The following is a 25,410-nucleotide window of genomic DNA, read 5'->3' on the forward strand; positions in this document are numbered from 1 at the left end:
TTTAACAGTGAGATTTCTTTCTATAAGGTCATTTTTCATATATTCAACAAATGGCACCTGTTAAGTGCTGGGCCCTGTGAGTATAATGGTGAACACGAGAAAAGCCTCACTTTCTGGAAGCTGATATTCTAGTTGGAGTTGCAGACATAGCAACATGCCATTACGACAAAATGTGCTAAGATTCTAAATGTGTGTGTGCATAAACTTTTATTTCAAAGAATAATTCTAAGAGCTGCGGTCATCATGAGACAGCAAATTCCACTTGATGGAAATAATTTATTTCACATGTACTATCATTATCTTTCTCAATTCTGAATGTTTGGACAGCTACTTCTTTAAAATGAAATGTTGTATTTCATACTTAACTAGATAAAAAAATAGAATTGGCACAGAGGAGCTATGGCTACCCTAAATGTTTTGATAAGAGGTGAAGAATACTTCACATTCAAAGCTTAAAACCTTTTGTATGAAATAAAAATTCAAGAGCTTCTCCTTCCCACCTAAATCACTTGTTTTGCCATAAATAAACCCTTTGAAAACAGCCAGATGCATTATCTCTCATGGCAGAAAACATTCCTGAACAATATCTTCATGCCCCTAAATGATTTACTAAGTCTGACCATCCAACGATGTATTTCTAGCAGCTGGTTTCCCTAAAGACTTTCCCACCAAATATAGTGCCTTCAGCGCAGCACATACCTTTCCATATTCAGATTTTTCATTTATAGTACTTATGATGCCACTTCTATCAGGGTAATTATAGCAGGTATAAATAGCTCTCTTTCTGTAATCTAAAACCAACTAAGAAAGAAAGTAGACACCAAGATACCAAAATCTTTCATGCTTAAAAGGCAAATGTATTCAGTTCCTTTCCATGCAGCACATAATAAGCTACGTGCTTATTTCTTTTCCAAATCAACAGTTTGGGACAACCTTTGGGGATCCACTCATCCTCCATGGTGAACCATCTTGCAACATGCTCCGATAAGTATCTTATGTAGGAGGAAAAGGAACATTCTTGCTGACCTACAGACTGGCCAAGTGGGGAGTGTACTGGAAGGAGAGCTAACGCCTATTGTCTCTTCCGCCACCATCAAGTTCGTGGTAGGGCTGTAATAACTTGTACCAACAGATGCCTACAGAAGCCATTCAGAATTGCCATGGCAGGGACGGGAGAAGATGAGGAAGAGGAGAGACTCAGTGTCCTATGATGGAGCGTAGAGGCTGCTGGCTGGAAAAAAACAGGAACAATGGAAGTGAAGTCATCCTCCTTAGGACGCCATGCCAAGCAGAAAGCCTCCAAAAAATCCCCCAGTCACTAGAACATTCTTCTTCACAAATGAAACCACCTGGGAACAGAAGATAGCACAATGAGTTATTTTGCTAAAGATGTTAATCCCCTCACCTGTTAGGTAAGTAGTTTTCACTTTACCAAAGGATGATGGAATCCATGAATTGACTTACACGTAATATGACCACTGGCTGCTGTGGGGAGAGTAAGACTACAGGGAGCCTGACGGGACGCAGGGCAGGAGTTGAGAGACAACGGTTCTTTGAATCAGGGTGGTGGCAGAGGTGCTAGTGCGGAGTGATCAAATTCAAGAGATGTTTCTGAGATGGGACTTTGTGACTGGATGTCATGGCCATATGGGGAATGAGCAGTCAAGGGCAACTCCTCAGATTCTGTCTTTAGTAATGCTACTTACAGGGCTAAGGGATTCACCTGAGAGTTTATATAGGGACAAGGACAGACAGAGTCATGGGGACAGTTATGAGGAAAGAGTGAAGCTGGACTAAATAGACTGGTTACAGGGGCAATTCTCATTGTTTCCAATTCTTCTCCTTCCATTCTCTTTGGCATCTACCCTCCAGTGGAGGCTGCTTATTCTGTGAAGTTTGTCCCCCAAATCTCTCCATCCGTCTGCCTGTCCACCTGCCCATCCATCCACCCGTCTACTTCCCTCTGAAACATCCTCAAGTAGATGGCTATGAATTACCATTCTCACACTTCACTACATCCAAGGATGATTAACAGGTGAGGTCCTATTTTCTTAAACTCACAAAGCCTCCCGCCTCCCCTCTACCTTCCAGCAAAAGTTCCCACTCACCTGGGGTTCAGAGCATATACTGGGCGCCTTTTATGGCTCCTTTGTCTGTGCTCTATCAATCTCCTGGCCACCTGCCCCCACCACCCCCATTTCAGAGAGAACTCTGGTCAGTGGCTCAGACTTCCTCTTTATCCCAAGTATAACCTCCACCTTAGAGAACGTTCACATGAACACCACATCCAACACCCTGACCCGATTATTTCTTGAATTCAAGTATAGTGACTACATCTCCAAACCACTTAAGCCACTCACACCGACATTCCCCAGCATCTTTGGACCACTGTCTCCTACCCCTCAAGTGTCCCCTCACCCCCAATATGCCTGTGTCTTCCTGCCTCATTTCCCCCTCCCCTAATTCCCCTGGACCTCCACGTTTCCCTAAATGAGGCACTTCTGTCATTCACCCTCAGGAGGAAAGAAAAAACATCATATAAATTTCTGAAATAATTGTTTTTATTATTTTTACTTTCTTACTTCCTACTCTTTCCTCAACTTGCCACAGTACAGCTTTCAACTCCACCACCCCACTACAACTGTTCTCAATGAAGTCACCTTTCTGCTAAACACTGAACTTATTATCATCTTCATCCTGTTTCCCAAATCAGACCACGGACTCTATGAGTGGAGGAACTGGCCACTATATCCCCAGGGACTGTGACAGTGCTGGGCCAGGAACAGGAGCATAAATATTTCTGGGATGAACCAATTTCAAATCATTTGGTTACTTTATAACAAGCTCCCTCTCTGTGAGTCAACAGTTGGTTCTAGGCAAACATTAACCTTATACTTATTGTTATATATACTTCTGATATTAAAAAAGTTTTCAACAATCATGTATTACTTTTATAAACATTTGAATAATAACATTTTAGTGAAATAAAAACAGTGTAACTGTCATAACATGGAGATTGAGGAAGAGGGACAGAAGGAAGGGAGTGCCATCGGGGCTCCTGTAGCTGCCCACCTTTGCCACCTTCCCACTGTGGGAAGGCACCAGCTTAGACTGACTACTTGCCACCATACAGAGACTGTCACCAGGTACCTGGTGATGCTGGGTTGTCATCTGTTCAGTACTTTTCTAGTCTGCTAAGTCATTTACCACTCAACTATCTGTTTTCCAACTTCTAAAAATTTGCTGAAATTTCTTGTCTACTGGTGTTCCTCTCCTATTTTCTCTTCATCCTTGTGGGTTTAACCTTTTATACTTTGTTACCGTCATTCGGAAATATTTCAGAATGAAGTGCAGATAAAGGCATGTGTTTATTTTGCCACGTTTAAGCTAAATACCTCATCTGCTACCACCTATTCTACTTGATTATATGACTTTTTTCTCTCACTGCTACTAGAGTGTGACTGCCTCAAGGACAAAGACTGCTTTGATTTACCTCTAAGTCCCCAGGGCCTAGCATGAAGAGCCACTCAGTACCAGAGAATTCTTTTCCCTGTGAATCTAGAGAAAGCTAGTGGCAGAACCTTATCACTCCAGGCTACAGAAGGTACTAGCCACCTTCTTGACACTCTGATCCTGGTTTATTTCTTCCTAGTTCAGTGTGTTTATTTCTTTAGGACATTTGACATATTCCTAAAAGTAATAAAGTAGCAGCAAAATACACCCTTTTAAAGAGGAAGGACTTCTCCTGTCCCTCCAGGGCCAGCCAATATAATCTAACTGATTTGTGTTCTAGATCAGGGGTTAGCAAAATACAGCCCCATGGCCAAATCTGGTTTTAAATAAGGTTTTATTGCAATACAGCCATACATATTTGTTTACGTATCGTCTATGGCTATTTTCACACTACACAGTGGAGTCAAGTAACTGTGACAGAGACCATACGGCCCAGTAAGCTGGCAATATTTACTATCCGGACCTTTACAGAAAAAGTTTGCTGACTCCAGGGCTACTTATGTGTAGAAGAAGCAGAGTATGGATGTTTCAGAGATATGTGTGCATGGAGACACATATTTTTATGATTCAAAATCAATCCAAAAACGTACAGAGACGAGTATTGTCTGCATCACTGACAAAGGTCACCATACACTTTAATTACCTAGCTTTAAAAAAAAAATCCCTCTAAAGTGAAGATATACCAACTAAGGCTTTTATCTCATTACTCCAAGTACCTTGTAATCTTTAAACCTTGTCCATCACTGAGATATTGGTATGTCTAGCCCATTTTTTACACACAAAATTGTCTGTACCCTTCACATACTGCACACGAACAAGTCTCACCTCCTCAGCTTTGCTCTTGACCTCAGTAGGTATGTGGTTGCTCTTACGGATCTTCAGCTGCTCTTTGGCTTTCTTCATGTCCTTCTCTACTCGTTGCCAGTCAACTTTGATGTAACCAGTATGGTTCGCAAGCTACAATTTCAACAACAATGACAATAAGAAATGAGAAGAAGCACAGGATTATTGTATCTCTTTGTTAGGCTAAATCATGAAGTAGACCTTCAAAACCCTTCTGACTTTCCACATTTGGAGACATTCGCCATCTGATTCTTTGTATGAACATGGTATTCACTCATCGTCTACTCGGCATCCACTCTATGTGCAAGGCCCTATGCCTGGCACTGTAAATAACTGCTAGCAATTATTTTAATTTACTTATACTCTTACACACACACACTCCCTTGCAAAGTTTTAAGTTAGCTTAAAAATATAAAATGGTATGGCTGGGTACAGCGGCTCACACCTATAATCCTAGCACTCTGGGAGGCTGAGGCAGGAGGATTGCTTGAAGTCAGGCATTCAAGACCAGCCTGAGCAAGAGCGAGACCCTGTCTCTACTGAAAAACATAAAATTAGCCAGGCCTGGTGACACGCACCTGTAGTCCCAGCTACTCAGGAGGCTGAGGCAGGAGGATCGCTTGAGCCCAGGAGTTTGAGGTTGCTGTGAGCTAGGCTGACACCATGGCACTCTAGCCAGGGTGACAGAGCAAGACTCTGTCTCAAAAAAAAAAGGCAGTATGAAAATAAAGGTAGAGAGGTCAAGATATAAGGTGAAGAGATGGTGCTTACAGCCAACACCAGTGTTTCCATAGAGCATCTCTGAGAAGTCAATCAATGTGCCTGTGAGTGACTAAGTTTCTTGGCAATGTGAACAGAGCACGGCTGTCAGACAGTAATCATTGCTGCTCAACAGGAAAAAGGTACCAGTTGCTCAGAAAGAAATCTAGCATGTGGTCCCAGAGATTTCTCATGAGCAACTTCATACAAGGGGCAGCCATGTAAGGAAAAGCACATCCAAATATACCTATAGCACAAAAACACTAAAACTCAGTGAAAACAATTTCATCAAGGAATCATGAACAGGATAAAACTGATTATAGGCCATCAGTCAATATCTCAAAAATATCTTTCCTCTCTACCGAATTTTTGATAAGTCATATCTACGTGGATATCCCAAAATATCTAAAACTGGAACTCTTCACCTTTCTAGAGTTTCCTCCTGCACTGTTGCTCTTCTTCTAGTTCCTACTTTAGTTAATGGCACCACCAACCAGTCACCCAAACGGGCTAGAGGAAATATTTGCAATGTGTATCATAAAACATTAATACTCATAAAAAAGTAAAGCTCTTATAGAGATCAAAAAGAAAAAAATCCACTTGAAAATTGGGGAAAGGCAATTCACAGAAGTGGCTAAGGAAATTTCGATTTCATAAGTAATCACAGAAATACAAATTAAAAGGAATTATTTTTTATCAGATTGGGTAAAATTAAAGGATTGAAAATATTCAGTGTTGGTAAGGATGTGGGAAAATAGGTATTCATACACTCTTACTAAGTGTATTAACTGAGAGTATTTTAAGAGAAGAATCTCGCATCATCTACCAACACTGAAACTGCACATGCTATTACGCTACGTCCAGAATGGCAGCTCTTGTCATGGTAGCTTTACTTGTAAGAGTCAATAACTGGAAATAACACAAAAGTTCATCAATGTATGAATGGATAAACAAATTGTGTCATGTTTACACAATAGAATTACTTAATACTAAAAAGAACAAACTACTTTATTGCAGCAACCCAGCTGAATATCAAACTTTGTATGCCAAATGAAGGTTCTTGTTCATTTATTTATTCTACCCTGTTTCTCCCACAGAATCGTGCTGTTAAACCAACAGAATACGTGGAACAGCTATTTGAGGGCTCTGATAAGAGCAACAGGCAGACTGGAGAAGACCAGAATTGAAAGCCCCAAACTGGTGGTGTGCTTCCTGTTTTTCCTGCAGTATCACCTGGCCTCGCCTCAAAATACATTTGACAAAATTCAACACAAATTCACGATAAAACTCTCAGGAAAGAGGAAAAGAGGGGAACTTCCTTAACTTGATACAGGACATCTACAAAAAAACCAACCGTTAACAATATACATATTGGTGAAAGAATGAATACTGGGAACGAGACAAAGAAGCCTACTTTCCCCACTCCTATTCAACACCTTACCAGAAGTGAAGTCACAGTCCGTGCAATAAGGCAAGAAAAGGAATTAAGAGGCATCCAGATTGGAAAGGAAAAAGTAAGACTGTCCCTATTCATAGATATCTTTATCTATATAGATTTTTTTTACAAAGGTGCAAACGCAGTACCAGTGGGCGTGAAGTCCCCTGCATGGCTCAGGCCAGGACTGTGAGGTGACTTCCTGCTCTCTATGCCATCAGTGGCCAACTGTACTGCAGGAGCAAAGAAGCAAAACATACAACACCAGAACTGGATAAAGAAAGCCCCTTCCCCCTGTAAGGTCCCCTCGCGCCCTCTACTGGCAAAGAGTAACATCATGCTTCCATTAGAGCAGGAACAGGTACAGGGAATTGAATACATTAAAAACTGGCACATTACCCACAAGTGTTGCTGTCCCATAGTGATGGAAATCAGAACACTGGTGCCTGTGGGCTGTGCACATAGGCTGGAAAGCTTCAAAAAGCGGTGGAAATTATCTATGGCTTGGTAAGCAAAAGCAATTAAATTCACAAAGACTGTGAAGGAAAAATATCATTGTTCACAGATAGTATGATTTTATAGACAAAAGTCCAAAAGAATCCCAAACAAGGCTGGGCGTGGTGGCTCACACCTGTAATCCTAGCACTCTGGGAGGCCAAGGCGGGAGGACTGCTTGAAATCAGGGGTTCAAGACCAGCCAGAGCAAGAGCAAGACCTCATCACTACTAAAAATAGGAAAAAAAAAATTAGCTGGGCAACTAAAATAGAAAAATTTAGCCAGGCGTGGTGGTGCACGCCTGTAGTCCCAGCTACTCGGGAGGCTGAGACAGGATCGCTTGAGCCCAGGAGTCTGAGGTTGCTGTGAGCTAGGCTGATGCCACGGCACTCTACTCTAGCCCGAGCAACAAAGCGAGACTCTGTCTCAAAAAAAAAAAAAAAAAAAAAGAATCCCAGACAAATCAGAAATATGGCTGGCTGTAACATAAAATATCAACTATATTTCAACACACCAGCATAAGTTAGAATGTATAGGGTTTTTTTTGTTGCCTCAGCCTCTGGAGTAGCTGGGACTACAGGCAGGCACCACCATGCCTGGCTAATTTTTTCTATTTTTAGTAGAGACGGGGTCTTGCTCTTGCTCAGGCTGGTCTTGAACTCCTGAGCTCAAGCGATCCTCCCGCCTCGGCCTCCCAGAGTGCTAGGATTACAGGTGTGAGCCACCACTCCTGGCCAGAATGTGTAGTTTTAAAAACATCATCCAGGAGAGCAACTAAAAATATATCCAGAAATAAAACTGAATTACCGATGTGTAAGATCTATATGGAAAAATAAATAAAAGCCTATTCAAAAACATTAAATACCTAAAAATTGGAGAGAAAACTCATGTTCACAGATAGATGATTCAGTATCACAAAAGATATTAATTCTTCCCCAATGTAACTATATGGTTCCAACAAAAATTTCAACTGGATTGTTTAAAGTAATTGACAAGTCTAATTAAAGGAATTAAAGGATCTCCCAATGTCATGCTTGCCCCCACCCTCACCCCTCTGGTGACAGATAACATGAGAGCTCACCAAATATTCCCTGTGTCCCACCTCCCCGAGCAAGGAGGCATCCCTGTACTCCTTGAATATTAGACTTATCCAACACCGGAATCTCATTTTGAAGGTCCGTCCTAGAGACTCTTCCAATACCAATTACTTCTGTGAGTCAGGGCCCCCAAAAGAAACAGGGCACACTCAAATTAAGACATTTCAAAGCAATATTAAGACATTAATGACATTTGGGGCAGGGTGTAGGGGAAATCACAAGGATAGAACTGTCATTGCACTTCCACCTGAAGAAGCAAGAGGAAGAAGAGAGAGGTGTAAGGAGGGGGCCCCACACCTGTCCAGAAACAGAGCCAGCTGCAAACAAGCCCACAGCGAGGGAGCCAGGAAAAGTGATGCTGCATGACCTTCGAGGCTTGGGCAAGAAAGGAGGTGCAACTTTCACCATGTTTCTGGAGCACTGTGCTTGGGAGTCCTGAGGTCACAGTGGCGTGAGAAAGCCTAACCCAGCCCAAGCACAGGGACCATATGAAGGAGCTCTGAAACTATGGAGAGGGAGGGAAGGAGAGAGCGAGACAAAGAGGCCCAGCCAGCCCAGACCTGCCCCAATCCTCTGCTCATCTGACCCCAGCCATCATCTGCCTGTAACCACATGAGCCACAAGTGCCCACCTTAACCCTCCCAAACTCCTGTAACTGTGAGAGATAGTAAAATAATTATTATTTGAAGCCATTCAGTTTGAGGGAATTTGTTATGCAGTGATACTATATTCAACCCAGCTCCAGCCAGTTACCAGCTTCCTTCTTCCACACATTTCATTTTCACCTGACCCATCTGGAAAACTCAGTCCCATCCTGGTGCTAATGCAGAACTTACCTTGCCAAAATCAGGGATGCCAACTGTGGGAAGAGACGAAGGGCTATGAGTTCAGAGTCTGTGGCATGATTCAACATGTTATGGCTCCTACAGCACAGCAGTTCTTATACACTGCTGCACATCAGAATCACCTCAGGAGCTGTGAACGTTCCGACGTAAGACCGTGCCTACAACCAGTGAAATCAGACTGGGGGGAGCACACACCAGTGTTTTCTTAAAACTCCCAGCTGATCCTAGTGTGGAACCAAGTTTGAACACCGATGCTATAGAGCCATAAGAAACATGTGCCCAGTACAATTAAAAGTCAGTTTTCTTTTGTTTTTGAAGAAGCTGCTCCCTTTTTCAAGCCTTGCTTTGTTAGTCTCTTCTAGAGAAGCCTCAGAGAACCAGCACCCACTGGTTCTGAAATAAACTAGGGGCCAAAGAGATAGCAGAGGACATCTGACTATACTGTCATTTCGTCCTCATTTCTCATCAAATGCTCAATGTCCCCTATGCATATTAGCATATGAGAGTAAATCATATCACAGGGCACTTGCGTTTTTGAATTCTTTTTTAAGAAAGGGTCTTGCTCTGTCACAAAGGCTGGAGTACAGTGGCGCGATCATAGCTCAATGCAGCCCTGAACTCCTGGGCCCAAACGACCCTCCTGCCTCTGCCTCCCAAAGTGCTGGGACTACAGGGCCAAGATTACAGCCACATGCCACCACACCATCTGCTTAATATTTCAATTAGTCTTAAAAACTCTGTTAAGTGAGCTAAGACAGGGAATATGTACTAGTAAATCACATTTACCAGTATAATTGATAAAATTTGACTCAAGTAGTCATAAGCATTTAAAATAGTACATGAAAACAAGTGCAAAGGCTATTCTAGTATAATATAGCCAGGACTATATTGCAACTCCCCACACCACATTCCTTAATTGGCAAGTGGAATTTCCAAACATCTAAGAACATTGACATACAGACCTGAAGAAGAAAAAATCCACCTCCCACAGCTGTTGCAGCCAACTTTCCAACCTTCTGGAATATGAACCCTGTACACCTACAAAAAACAAACAAACATCAGACAAGTTAACGGCTGTCGGATACACACAGACATGCTTTTCTGGTAATGTTCATATCCTACTTACCTTGAGATGATCCAGCTCCTTCCTACTCCCTACATAAAGCCAGCCCCAAGAGGAGCATGACATAAGGAAATCAAATCTTGGCTCTACCACGTACTAATTTTGTGGTCTTGAGAAGATCTCTTAGAACTCCCACGATGTTTTTATTTATTTTTTTTTTTTTGAGATAGTGTCTAGCTCTGTCACCCTGGCTACAGTGCAATGGCATCATCATAGCTCACTGCAACCTCAAACTCCTGGGCTCAAGCAATCCTGTCTCAGCCTCCTAAGTAGCTGAGACTACAGGCAGGCACCATCACACTCAGATAACGTTTTCTATTTTTAGTAGAGACAGGGTCTCACTCTTGCTCAGGCCGGTCTCGAACTCCTGAGCTCAAGGGATCCTCTCTGCCTTGGCCTCCCATAATGCTAGCATTACAGGCGTGAGCCACCGCACCTGGCCCCCATATTGTATTTTTAAAAGATGACTCTTGGCTGTGTTGTGGAGAATGGATTAAAGGGGGAGGATGAAGGTAGAGAAGGCAAATAAATAAAACATGCCTGAGTTTGAGGACAGAGTGGTTGCAGAGGATAAGGGACAGGACTCTGTCCTGAATGACTAGGTGGACAGCAGGTGGTATTTTTTGTGATATAAAAACAAGGAAGAGAAGCAGAGGAAAAGGCGGAAGGGGCTGAGGGAAGAGATAATGCCATTTTGAATATCTTGAATTTTGTTTCTTTATTATAGTCTACCTTCCTGCCCTGACCCTGTACTAAAGTGTAAGCTTCATGAGGGCAAAGATTTTGTTCATTGCTGAACATGATATTTGCTGTGATTATTAGTCATTGTTGAAAAAAATCCTCCCTAGACTCCAATTCTTCTTCAGCCACCTTCTCTTTCCTCTGCTACCCTTTACAGCAAAAGTACTTATGGGCTGCCTATACTTGCTATCTCTATTATCCTCTGTATTCGTTTTCTCAAACTCACTCCAAGCAGGCTTTTGTCCCATCACTTCAATCAAACTATTCTTATCAAGGTTAACACTGATCTTGACCTTGCCAAATGCTAGCATTCGCTTCTCAGTCTTCATCTCTTTTGACCTAGAGCAGCTTTTGACATCTTTCAAAAACAAAGATGAAATGAAGACTTTTCTCAGACAAATAAGAACTGAAAAAAGTGCATCCCAGTAGACCAGCAATACAAGAAATATTAAAGAAGCCTTTCTTCTTTCAGGCAGAGGAAAATGATACCAGATGGAAATGTGGATTGACACAAAGGCATGAAGAGCACAAGAAATGGAAACTATGGGGGTAAATATGAAGGGCTGCTTTCTTATTAAAAACTATAATAATTCAATATTTAATGCAAAAATAATAAGAATGTATTATGGATTTATAACACGTATAAAAGTAAAATGTAGGGCAATAAAAACCAAAGGGGAGGGGAGAAATGGGAGCACACTGTTAATACTATATGTGAAGCCGTATAACACTTCTGAAGGCAGACTGTGATAAATAAAAGATGTATCCTATAAATGCTAAAGCAACCACTAAAATTACAAAATGAAGACATTGCTAATAAGTCAACAAAGGACAGAAACAAAATTATGAAAACCATGTGATCCAATCAACAAGAGAAAGAAATAAACTGGACTTTATCAAAATTAAAAACTTTTGTGCATCAATGGACATTATCAAGACAGTGAAAACATAACTTAGAGAACAGAAAAAAATATTTGCAAATCATATGTCTGGTAAGGGTCTAGTATCCAGAATATATACACAACTCCTACAATTCAATAACAAAAAGACAAACAACCCAATTAAAAAAATGGGCCAAGGACTTCAATTGACATTTCTCCAAAGAAGATATCCAAATGGCCAAAAAGCACATGAAAGATGCTCAACATCATTAGTAGTCAGGGAAATACAAATTAAAAACACAATGACATACCACTTAATTAGGATGGCTTTAAAAAAGCAAACAAAAAAATTGGAAAACAAGTGTCAGTGAAATTCGGAGAAACTGAAACCCTCATACATTGCTAGTGGGATTGTAAAATGGTACAGCCACTATGGAAAACAGTTAGATGGTTCATCAAAAAAGTAAACATAGAATTATCATGTGACCCAGCAATTCCACTCCTGGGTATATACCAAAAAAGACCTGAAAACAGGTACTCAAATAAATACTCGTACCTAATGTTCATAGCAGCATTATTCACAACAGTTGAAAGGTAGAAACAACCCAAATGTTCACCAATGGACATATGGATAAACAAATCGTAGCATATACATACAGTGGAATACTATTCAACTATAAAAAGGAATGAAGCAGTGATATACACTATAACATGGATGAACCTCCAAAGCATTAAAATAAGTAAAAGAAGCCAGACACAGAAGTTCACATATTGTATGATTTGATTTTATAAAATATACAATATAGGTAAATCCACAGAGACAGAAAGCAGACTGGTGGTTGCCAGGGGCTGGGGGAAGGAAGAATGTGAAGTAACTGCTCAGTGGGTACTCAGTTTCATTTGCAGGTGATGAAAACGTTTTGAAACTACAGAGAGATGGTTGTGCAACACCGTGAATATACTAAATGCCACTGACTTTTTCTCTTTAAAATGGTTAGTTTTATGTGAATTTCACCTCATTAAAAATTATTTATGTATACAAATATACATTTATATTATATATACACACACATACACAGTCTCACACAAGTACGAAAAGGAAACAAAGAACAGAAGGAATACTAAGATGATAAATTTGAACTCAATAATAACCAAAACAAGCTTGTCCCATTTACAATAGCTACCAAAAAAATACGTAGGAATAAATCTAACCAAGGAGGAGAAAGATCTATACACTGAAAACTATAAAACATCAATAAAAGAAATTGAAGACAAATAAATGGAAAGATAGTCCATGTTCATTGATTGGAAGAATTATTGTTAACATGTCCACACTACCCAAAGCAATCTACAGATTCAACGCAATCCAAATCAAAATTACAATGACATTTTTCACAGAAATAGAAAAAAAAATCCTAAAATTCATATGGAATCACAAATGACCCCAAAGAGCCAAAGCAATCTTGAGGAAAAAACAAAGTTGCAGGCATCACACTACCTGATTTTGAAATACACTACAAAGCTATAGTAACCAAACAGCATGGTATTAGCATAAAAACATATATACAGACCAAGGGAATAGAGAACCCAGAAATAAATCCATACTTACAACTACTTGATTTTTGACAAAAGAGCCAAGAACACACAATGGGGAAAGGACAGTCTTCAATAAATTTTGCAGGGAAAACTGGATATCCACATGTAGAAGAATAAAATTAGATCCTCATCTCACACAATATACAAAAATCAACTCAAAATTGATTAAAGATTTAAACATAAGACCTTAAACTACAAAACTACTAGAAGATAACATAGGGGAAAAGCTCCATGACATTGGTCTGGACAATGTTTTTTTGGCTATGACTCCAGAGGCAAAGGCAACAAAAGCAAAAATAGACAAATCGGACTGTATCAAACTAAAAAGTTTCTTCACAGCAAAGGAAACAATCAATCAACAGAATGAAGAGAGAACCTACAGAATGAGAGAAAATATTTGCAAACCATACATCTGATAAGGGGCTAATATCCAAAATACATAATAAACTCAAACAACTCAATGGTAAAAATATAACCCAATTAAAGAATGGGCAAAGGACCTAAATAGACATCTCTCAAAAGAAGACATAAAAATGGCCAACAGATAAGGTATATGAAAATATGCTCAACATCACTAATCATAAGGAAAATGCAAATTACAACCACAATGAGGTATCACCTCACACCTGTTAGAATGGCTATTTTTTTTTTTTTTTTTTTGAGATAGAGTCTTACTCTGTTGCCCGAGCTAGAGTGCCATGGGATCAGCCTAGCTCACAGCAACCTCAAACTCCTAGGCTCAAACGATCCTTCTGCCTCAGCCTCCTGAGTAGCTGGGACTACAGGCATGTGCCCACCATGCCCGGCTAACTTTTTCTATATATATTTTTAGTTGTCCAGCTAATTTCTTTCTGTTTTATTTAGTAGAGACGGGGTCTTGCTCTTGCTCAGGCTGGTCTCGAACTCCTGAGCTCAAACGATCCGCCTGCCTTGGCCTCCCAGAGTGCTAGGATTATAGGCGTGAGCCACCGCGCCTGGCCTAGAATGGTTATCAAAAGGACTGGCCTAGAATGGTTATCAAAAGGACAAGAGATGACAAATTTTGGTGAGGATGTGGAGAAAAGGGAATCCTTGCACACTGTTGGTGGGAATGTAAATTAGTACAGCCATTATAGGAAACTGTGCAGAGCTTCCTCAGAAAACTAAAACTACCACGTGATCCAACAATTGCACTACTGGGTATATATATATCCAAAGGATATAATATCAGTATGTTGAAGAAATATCTGCATTCCCTATTTACTGTAGCACTATTCACAATAGCCAAGATATGGAATCAACCTAAGTATCCATCAACACATGAATGAATAAAGAAAATGTGACGTGTGTGTGTGTGTGTGTGTATACAGACACACACATAATGGAATACTATTCAAGTAGAAAAAAGCAGGAAATTCTCTCATTTGTGACAACATGGATGATGCTGGAGGACATTATGTTAAATGAAATGAGCCAGACACAGAACAAATACCTACGATCTCTCAGACGTAGAGTGAAAAAAGCCGAACTCATAGAAACAGGGAGTAGAATGGTGGTTACCAGAGAGTGGCGGGTGGGAGGGATATAGGGGGTCTGGGGAGATGTTGGTCAAAGACACAAAATTCAGTTAGACAGGAGGAATAAGTTCAAGAGATCTACATACATCATGGTAACTACAGTTAATAACAACATATTATATATTTGAAGATTGCAAAGACAGTAGATTTTAAGTGTTCTCACCACAAAAACATGATAAGTATGTGAGGTAACACATATGTTAAATACCTTGATTTAGCCATTTCACAATGTATACATATAATATCATATATACCACAAATATGTATAATTTTTACTAGCCAATTAAAAAAAGTTAGAAAATAAACTTCAGTGTGAATGACCTAGGGATCCTAATTAAAAGAAAGAGATTGTCAAAGTGGATTTTTAAAAAGTAACAACCACCCATAGGCTGCCTACAAGAAACCCAGTTTCAATACAAAGTCTCCACAGGGAGAGGACGAGTGGAAGTTCCATGCACTGAACTCCTTGGACTCTATCCCATGTGCCCCTTCCCTGGCTGATTTTAATCTGTATTCTTTTGCTGTAAAAAAAATTATAAACCTGAGTAGAACAGCTCTGAGTTCTGTGAATCCTCCTACAGAATTATCAAACATGACAGTGGTCTTGGGGACCCCTGAACTCTGTAAACTAATAAGAGACATTAGCAAGACTGCAATATACAAGATCAATATATAAAAAAATCAACTGCATTTCTATAAACTGTAAAAGCAATGAACAATGGAAAATTGAAAATTTTAAAGTAATAGCATTTATAACATCAAAAATATGAAATACTTAGGGATAAATTTGATATATAAGATGTATAAAACCTATAAAACATTGCTGAGAAACTAAAGAAAACCTAAACAAATAAAGAAATATACCCATGTTCATGGATCAATGCAATCCCAGTCAAAATCTCACCAGGCTTTTGGCAGACACTGGCAGCAAGCTGATTCTAAAATTCATATGGTAATGCTAAGTACCTAGGATACTCAAAATAGCTTTGAGAAAGAACAAAGTTTCAAGATTTACCTTAACTAATTTCATGACTTATTATAAAGTTACAGTAATCAAAACAATGTGATAATGGCACCTAGATCAATTTAACAGTAAGTACATAGCGCTCAGGAACAGACATACAGTCGATTGATTTTTGACATAGGTATAAATACGGTGGAAAAAAGGACAGTGTTTCCAACAAATCATGTGGGTAAAACTAGATATCCATATGCCAAAACAAAACATAACGTGGATCCCTACCTTGAACCATATACAAAGAATAAATCATTCACCTATGAAATGGTAGTGATTAAGTAAGTAAGTAAATATAAATGGAAGGAAAAAAAGAAAGGAAGAGAGAGAGGGAGAGACGGAAGGAGGGAGGGACAAAGGAAGGAAGGAAGGGTAAATCAAAATGGATCATGGACCTAAATGTAAAACCTAAACCTATACACCATCCAGAAAAAAACAAAGGAGAAAATCTTCGTGGTCCTGGATTGGGCAAATATTCTCAGACATTGACACCAAAAGCTGGAACTATAAAAGAAAGAGTTGCACTTCAAGATTAAGAACTTCTACCCTTTAAAAGATACTGTTAAAATAATGAAAAGCCCACAGACTGGAAGAATATAGTTCCACATCACATATCTGATATAACACTGGTATCCAGAATATAAAGAACTCTCACAACTCGGTAATGAAAGAAAATCAACAACCCAATAAAAATAAATAAAAACATGGGGAAAAGATCTGAACAGACAAGTCACCAATGATACATGGATGGCAAAATAAATAAATAAAGCCCATGGAAATGTTCAACATCATTAGCCATTAGGGAAATGCAAATTAAAACCACAATGAGATACAACTTCACACCCACTAGAATGTGAACCAAAAAGATAATACCAAGTGTTAGTGATGATGTGGAGGAACTGGAACCCTCACACGTTGCTGGTGGAAATGTAAGATGATACAGGCACTTTAAAAAACTGGCAAGTACTTACAAAGTTAAAACCTTCACTTAGTATATGATCGAGCCATACTATTCCTACGTATTTACCCAAAAGAAATGAAAGCATATGTAAAATACAAAGACTTGTACACAAATGTTCATAGCAGTTTTATCTGTAATAGCCAAAAAGTGGAAAAAATCCAAATGTCCTTCAAAGGGGAATAGAGAAACAAACTGTGGTATATCCATACAATGGAGTACTACTGAGCAATAAAAAGGAATGAATTACTGATACACAAAAAAGCACAGATGAATCTCAAATTATGTTGAATGAAAGAAGCCAGTAAAAGAGTATATACTGTACAATTCTATCATAAAAGAGTCTAGAAAATGCAAAATAATCTATAGTTATATCACTAGCCATTAAGGTAAAGATTGATAAAATTGACTATATTAAAAATAAGATCTTCAGTTCATCAAAAGATACCATAAAGCAAATAAAAAGACAACCGCAGAATGAGTGAACATCTGTAATCCATACAACCAACAAAGGCCTGATATTCAAAATATATAAAGGTGTGGGCCAGGCGCAGTGGCTGATGCCTGTATTCCTAGCACTTTGGGAGGCCAAGGTGGGAGGATTGCTTGAGACCAGGAGTTTTAGATCAGCCTGAGAAACATAGTGAGATCCTGTCTCTATAAAAAATTAGCTGGGCGTGGTGATACACGTCTGTAGTCCCACATACTCATGAGGCTGAGGCAGGAGGATCACTTGAGCCCAGGAGTTTGAGGTTTCAATCAGCTATGATGATGGCACTGCACTTTAGCCCAGGCAACAGAGCAAGACCCTGACTTAAGAAAAATAAACAAAATATGTAAAGAACTCTTACAACTCAGTAAGAGAAAGAGTGACTTCATAGAAAAAGATTAGAATGGAACTTAATCAAAGAAGAGATCCAAATGGTCAATGAACATGTAAAAGTTGCTCAATTTCACCCCTACTCAAGGGAATGTGAATTAAAACCCCAATGAAATACAACTACCTAATTACCAGACTGGCAAAAATTTAACAGACTAGCAAAACCAAGTTCTGGCAAGAATGTAGAGCAACAGGAACACTCAGTCCTTGCTGGGAGTGTAAACTATTACTACTTCTAGCAAATGGTTTGACTTATCTAGTGAAGCTGAAGATTCTTATACCCTACAACCTAGCAATTCCTAGGTATAGACCCTACAGAAATGTGTGCACATATACAGTAGGAATTTAAGAGTGTTCATATCAAGATTTTTGTTTGTTTGTTTGTTTTGTTTTGAGACAGTTTCACTCTATTGCCTGGGCTAGAATGCTGTGGTGTCAGCCTACCTCACAGCAACCTCAAACTCCTGGGCTTAAGTGATCCTCCTGCTTCAGTTTCCCGAGTAGCTCGGACTACAGGTGCACAACACCAAGCCCAGCTAATTTTTTCTATTTTTAGTAGAGACGGGTCTCACTCTTGGTCAGGCTGGTCTTGAACTTCTGAACTCAAGGGATCCTCCTGCCTCGGCCTCCCAGAGTGTGACACGCGTGAGCCACCGCGCCTGGCCCAGCATTGTTTTCATTGGCCAAAAATTGAAACAGCTCAAATGTCAGTTATCAACTGGATAAATATACTGTCGTATAGTCATACCATGGAATTCTAAATACAAATAAAAATGAAGAAACTACAACTACACACAACGTGGTTGATTATACAAAACATCAAGTTGAACAAATAAAACAAGACTCAGAAGAATACATACTGAATGCATCTACTTCAAGTTGGAAAATACAGGCCGGGCGCGGTGGCTCACGCCTGTAATCCTAGCACTCTGGGAGGCCGAGGCGGGTGGATCGCTCGAGGTCAGGAGTTCGAGACCAGCCTGAGCAAGAGTGAGACCCCGTCTCTACTAAAAATAGAAAGAAATTATATGGACAACTAAAATATACATATACAAAAAAAAAAAATTAGCCGGGCATGGTGGCGCATGCCTGTAGTCCCAGCTACTCGAGAGGTTGAGGCAGTAGGATCGCTTAAGCCCAGGAGTTTGAGGTTGCTGTGAGCTAGGCTGACGGCACGGCACTCACTCTAGCCCGGGCAACAGAGTGAGACTCTGTCTCAAAAAAAAAAAAAAAAAGTTAGAAAATACAATATATTATTTAGTGACAGAATTGGTATTAAAACTACAAAGAAAAGCAAGGAAATAATTGTTTAACAATCTCTAGAGTTTCTGGGGTGCTAGCCATTACTCTTTTTTAACCTGAGTGGTTGTTACTTAGGTGGTCACTCTGTAAGTATTTGTTAAAATATACAGTTGTCATATACACTGTTCTATATTTGTGTTATATTGTACAATAAAAGTTTTCAAATGTAAATAGTTTATAAGATGGATGGATTCGATATTTACTTACTAAATTTGTTATCAACATTTTTTGAATTTATTATAAATGAAACCATAAGATGTGCCACATTATCGTCTGACATAAGTAATTAAGTAGCTAGCTCCTTATTCCACCACTAGCTATGTGGCCTTGGGCAAGTTAATCTTTCTGAGCCTCAGTTGCTTTAAAATGAGTATAAATAATAACAGTACCAATTCCAGAGTTTTTCTAAGAAGGAAATGAGATATCTATATAAATACTTAAAGCAATGCCTGGAATGTAGTATATACTCACTATGTGTAACCACTGAATATACTTTAACATGATGTTTAGATAAATGCTACACGTTAAGTGACCAATTTCACCAAAAGTCAATGTGTTTTCTTCATTGGTTAAAGAAGATGGTACCTATAACTGTAATACTAAACCGTGCACAAAAGACACTGGACATCTTTCACAACACTTACCATCCAGTGACACCTCCAATTAACAGCTGGGTTGCCACGCTATACTTTTCAGCCGAAGGCCCAGATTCCTGCCCGAACAGCTTGCGCCACCATGGCTGCTTTTTAGCAAATTCTGCAAGGTCCAGCGACTCAAAATTTCCCTCAAAGCTTCCTACAAGAATTAAGATACAAAATAAGAAAATATTTACTTCCGTAATAAATCACTGACATTTCTAACTAGATTAAGAGATTTTTAGAGAAACAGAGATAGATGTAATATAAAACCTCCAAATATTCTTTTTAAATAGTAAATTAATTCTGAAATTGGGTTGCAATTTTGGAAAATCAGACTAAAATCAACAAATACTAATGTCTGTGTTACAGGAAAAAAAAAAAAACCTAAAAAATCTAGAATTAGTCCTCTAGTTTTTCCTCTCAAATTTAAAAATAACCAAAAGGACCTATGAAAAACTTCCAGTAATGCTTAATGATGCATCCCAAATGAAACATTTTCTTCATTTGCCTCTTCTCTTCAGGAGTAACTCAATACTATTCAGTAGCCCACAAACAAATTCTCAGTACTATGTGGATCTCCAGTGATAATAAAGAGGTGATGTTTAATTGAGCTCTCACTATTTACCAGGAAATATGCTAAGCAATAAACATGTATATCTAATTAAATCCACAGAAAAGGTAGGTACTTACTAACCCAATTTTATAATTAAGCAATGAAGCCTCAGAGGTTACGTGATTAGCCCAAGAGAGAAATAATTAACAAAATGTCTAATCCCTTTCTCCAAGGGAAGATAATCTCAAGCTTACCTACTATTTCCAACCCTATTTCCCTGAAAACATACTGCATCAAGATAAAGGAATGTCAGCAGTTTACCATTCAAAGCTATTTACTGTAAAAAGGACCCCAAATGATCAACTTCATCTGGCATGGAGTCTCTATGATCCTTTCTCACACAATGTTGGGCAAACAATAAAGAATTACTGCTACCCATGCAAAGGTGAAGCCACATAAAGGAAATAAAAATGAAAAGAAAATAGAAGCAGTACCAGAGACGATCAATATGCTGAAATAAGCAAATAAGAATGTTCAAGAAATGGTCAAAGGGTTAAATATATATGTAACTGGAGCTCCAGAATGGAAAGAATGAGATTGAAGTAACATTCAAAGAGGCAGACTAAAGTTATTCAGGCAGACAGAAAATGATGCCAGATGGAAGTTTGGAAATGCAGAAAGGAATAGGTAAATAGGTAGATAAACTTTTACTGCACAAAATAATTATAATATCTTGTGAGATTTAAAATATATAGAAATTAAACAATACATTTCTAAATGATCTGTAGGTCAAAGAAAAAAATCAGCATGAAAATTAGGAAATAGAAATAGACAGGAACTTCATCAGTCTGATTACTACTACCTTTTGCATTGGTAGTAGTAATTTTTTATTGTTTGCTCAACGTTCTGTGAGAAAGGATCATAGAGACTCCATGTCAGATGAAGTCAATCATTTGGGGTCCTTTTTACAGTAAGTAGCTTTGAATGGTAAATTGCTGACATTCCTTTATCTTAATCTATGAAAAATGTACAGTTAATATCATACTTAAGAGTGAACTATGGAACAGTTTCCCATAAAATCTATTCAATACTTCCATTCACCACTGTACTGGAGGTCTTAGCCAGTGCCACAAAGAAAAAATAAAAGACAAAGAGATGAGAAAAGAGGTACAGTAATAAAACTACTTGTATTGGCAAATAAAATAACTGTGTGTACAGAAAACCCAAAGTAATCTACAAAAAGCTACTAGAATAACTGAATTAGCAAGGTCACAGGATACAAGACCAATATAAGAGTCAGTTGAATTTCTATGTATTAGAAATGATGAATTTCAAAACAATTTTAATTGTAAAAAATTACATTGGAATAAATTTAATGAAAGATGCACAAGACCTCAACACTGTACACTACAAAACACTGTAGAAACTGAAGATGACCTAAATGGAGAAATATACTGTGTCTATGTTTGTTTTGCAAGAGTCAGTATTTCTAAGATGTTCATTCTCTCCATATTGATACATAGATCCAATACAATCCCAATTAAAAAGTAAGTTTTTATGTAATTGACAAGCTGATTCTAAAATTTATGGGAAAGTACAATCTAGAGTAGTATTCCAGTTACTATGGCTGTACAACAAATTACTCTAAAACTTCATGGAGCAAAACAATCATTTATTATGCTCTCAGATTCTGTGGATCAGGAATTTGGTCACAGCATTAGGGCTTGTCTCACTGTTCCACGATGTCTGAGGCTATAGCTGGAACACTTACAGGACAGGGTCTGGAATCATCTGAAGACATAGGCTTCTTCTATGTGGGTTAGATTAGGCTTCCTTACAGCATGGTAGCTGAGTTCAGGAGGTGACTGTTGCAAGAAAGGGAGAGGGGAAATGTAGTGTTACTTGCACCACATGCTGTAGGAGCAGTCACAAGGTCCGACCCAGATTCATGAAGAAGGAATACAGACCCCAGCTCTTAGAGGGAAGAATATCAAAGTCACACTGAAAAAAGACCATGTGGAATTGGAGTTATTGCTGTAATCATTTAGGAAAAAAAATGAAAGTGCCACAAGCAGCCACAATAATCTTGGCGGGGATCGGGGGAAGAGGAAAGTTCAAGGAATGTCAAGACATATATACAGCTACCTAATTTCAAGATTTATAAAGCTAAGGCATTCAACACAGTGCTGAAATGACCTAACGATACACAAATATAACAATGGAAGAGGATACAGGGGCCAGAAATAGATCCACACACAGTCATTTGATTGTTAGTAACATGGCATCAAGGTAATTCAATGAGGGAAAAGAAAGTCTTTTCAACAAATGGTGTTATAACTACTAGATTATAACTCATATTAAATAAAAAACTTTCAACCTCTACTTTATGCCATATACAAAATATAATTCAAGAATTTATTCAAGATAGATCATAGATCTCAATTTAGCAGAATCAAAATATGGATGTTTGAGGAACTGGGTCCCCTATGGCCTCACAAGCAGTTTAATTTTTTCTAATATAACAACAAAACATTACTATGTCAAAGAAGAAACTCTCTCCCTGGGTTGAAGAATATCACTGAAAATAAGAATGAGTTTTCAGTTTTGTTTTAATGTAATCTGACCAAGCTCCTTAGCTCAATAGGTGGTACCAGTCAAAAGGAGGATTAAATCAGAGACATCTGTTTCACCCAACTTCATCCATCAAACACTGCTAAGCACTATGATAGACAAAAGTAAGTCACTAGGAAATCAATGATCACAGTATCATGTGATCATCACTATAATAAGGACTGAAATTCATGTTAACCTCAAAATTTATCAATTTCCTAGGTGCAACTACCTGACCAACCTATATACATTTTAAATCAATGAAAGCAGTGTGCTCTGGGGGAAAATATGTAACTGTCACATTGCACATTCCAACTCCTTAGAGTCATCTAAATTCAGTGGTGTGCTGGTAAATGTTTAACAAGTGGATTTGGGCAAGAGCTGATCTGTAGTATATACCAACTTCCATGGTGTATTCATTCACCATGAGCATGACATCACTGAATTGTGACATCACTGAATTGTTACATCACTGAACCCAGAATGGGAAGAGATGCACAGTAGCCCACCATACTGTGGTATCTCCTTCACAGACACGATAGATACAAACAACTTCAAGAGTTAGTATAGGGAATAAAACATAGTAAGCAATAAAGAATTGATGAGTTTTGAGTATTTTCCTGTCTTTATTTTTAATATTATTTGTTTAATTTTAAGTTTATATAATTGAATTTTCAATGATGGCTCTGTTTAGCAGTCGGATCCTGTGAGCCAGTACTGAATTAAATACAGTTTAAGCACTTAAAATAGGGTACGAAGCATAATTTAAAGAGGTACTCCACTGCGAATTATAAGGAATCTTCCTTTGACTACGCCGACTAAAGAAAAGACTATTTCAAAGTACTATCCCCATGTGTGCTAGTTTCTCAAAACCATCAATAACGCAGTTGCACACATAATGACGCCTGTGAGGCATTCCAGATGAACGTCCAAAGGGACAAAGCAGCTAGTCTCAAGGAGTCAGATCGCTTCCGAAAACAGGGACCGAACGTCTCCAACTTTAGCAATTAGGGCGGCGCCGGAAGGCTGGGTGAGCTAGACTGGAGACGACACCCGGAGGCGGTTTGGCCCCAGCCCGGCGCATGACCTTGGGAGCGGCTGGGCCTGGGGCGAGTCCTGGGTTCCCTCCCCGCCCCTGCGCCTCTCGGGCTCCCCGGGGAGTTCGACTGGGACTGGCAGGCGCGGAGCCCGTCCCCTTCCGGAGCTCAGGAAGGCGGCTCCCGGCTGCGCCAGCCGCGGCAACCACGCGCGCGCCCGCCCGCCCTTACCTTGACCGGAGGCGGCCATTTCGGCGAGCTCGTCTCGCGAGGGCACTGGCAGAAGACCGGCGTTGTAGGACGTGGAGTGGCGCGCCGTCGTCGCCGCCTGTTGGCTTCCGGCACGTGGGGCAGATGTTTCCATCCCCACGGCGGCAGCGGAAGAGGGAGGGCTGGGCCCCGGCGGCAGCTTGTTGTCCCCACAAGCAGCTGCGTCACAAGACTCAGCAGGGGGGCAGGGGGGAGTGTCACAGGCCCGTAGCCCCGCCCAGCAGATGCGCCGAGACGCGCGTGCGCAGAAAGCCTCCTCAGGGTGGGGTTGCCCCGCCCGCTGTCTTAGAAGCGAGTTCCCGTGACGCGAGCTTGACTCCGTCTTCCCCTCGTTACGAATATTTTACCCTTGACTTCACTGAAAATAAAGGCAGACATGCCATGTATGGTTTTTTTTCTCTTTTTTTCATTTTTGGAAAGTGGGTTAATGTAAACATTGAGCAGATATTTATGAGCTCCTGCGATGTGCCCAACTCTTTTTTAATGGAGAAAGACATTTTAAAAAACATTGCAATCACCATAAATAAGAGAAGCGCTCGGAAGGAAATGAACTTCCATGCTCGCTTAGCCCACGGAACCCTTTAACCTGGGAAGATCGACGGATACATCGCCCCGCCCCAACCACCCCCATCCCAGTCAATGGAATCTTCACTGTCAAGAAACCCTTTGGTCCAGGGCTTTTCTTTTTGGGAAGGTTTTTTATTGCTGTTTCGATTTCAGTTCTTGATATTGGTCTATTCAGGAATATTATTTTTTCCTGGTTGAGCCTCGGGAGGCTGTGTGTTTGTAATAATTGGTCCATTTCCTCCACATTTTCCAGTTAGTGTGCATAAAGGTTTTTGTAGAATTCATAGATGATATCTTGTATCTCTGTGGCATCAGTTGTGATTTCTCCTTTCATGTTCCTGATGGAGGTTATTAGAGACTTTTCTCTTCTGCTCTTGGTGAGTCTAGCCAGAGGCGTGTCAATTTTGTTTATCTTTTCAAAGAACCAACTTTTTGTTTTATTAATCTTCCGTATGGTTTTTCTGTTGTCCATTTCATTTAGTTCTGATTTGATCTTATTTTTTTTTTTTTTTTGACAGAGTCTCACTCTGTTGCCCAGGCTAGAGTGAGTGCCGTGGCGTCAGCCTAGCTCACAGCAACCTCAAACTCCTAAGCTCAAGCGATCCTCCTGTCTCAGCCTCCCGAGTAGCTGGGACTACAGGCATGCGCCACCATGCCCGGCTAATTTTTTCTATATATATTTTTAGCTGTCCATA

General features: G+C 39.6%; 1 protein-coding gene across 1 annotated transcript; it reads right to left on the reverse strand.

The window, feature by feature from the left end:
• Nucleotides 1-24,293, reverse strand: FUNDC2 (FUN14 domain containing 2). Its single transcript, XM_069463430.1, has 5 exons — nt 24,110-24,293; nt 19,685-19,835; nt 9,951-10,026; nt 4,339-4,470; nt 1-1,349 (listed from the first exon to the last, which is right to left on the reverse strand). Exons 1-5 carry the CDS (start codon nt 24,240-24,242, stop codon nt 1,272-1,274), a joined length of 570 nt encoding a protein of 189 aa, XP_069319531.1. The 5' UTR covers nt 24,243-24,293; the 3' UTR covers nt 1-1,271.
• Between the last annotated feature and the right edge of the window lie 1,117 nt (nt 24,294-25,410).

This window comes from Eulemur rufifrons, chromosome 30, assembly GCF_041146395.1.
Source record: "Eulemur rufifrons isolate Redbay chromosome 30, OSU_ERuf_1, whole genome shotgun sequence".
NCBI classification, from domain to species: Eukaryota; Metazoa; Chordata; class Mammalia; order Primates; family Lemuridae; genus Eulemur; species Eulemur rufifrons.

Excerpts from the sequence above, each read along its gene's own strand:
- FUNDC2 (XM_069463430.1), bottom strand. The coding sequence starts at position 24,242 with ATGGAAACATCTGCCCCACGTGCCGGAAGCCAACAGGCGGCGACGACG. Across the intron at positions 4,471-9,950 it reads GTGGATTTTTTCTTCTTCAG|CTTGCGAACCATACTGGTTA; the intron begins GTCTGTATGTCA and ends TTGAAATTGTAG. Across the intron at positions 1,350-4,338 it reads TCAAGAGCAAAGCTGAGGAG|GTGGTTTCATTTGTGAAGAA; the intron begins GTGAGACTTGTT and ends TTCTGTTCCCAG.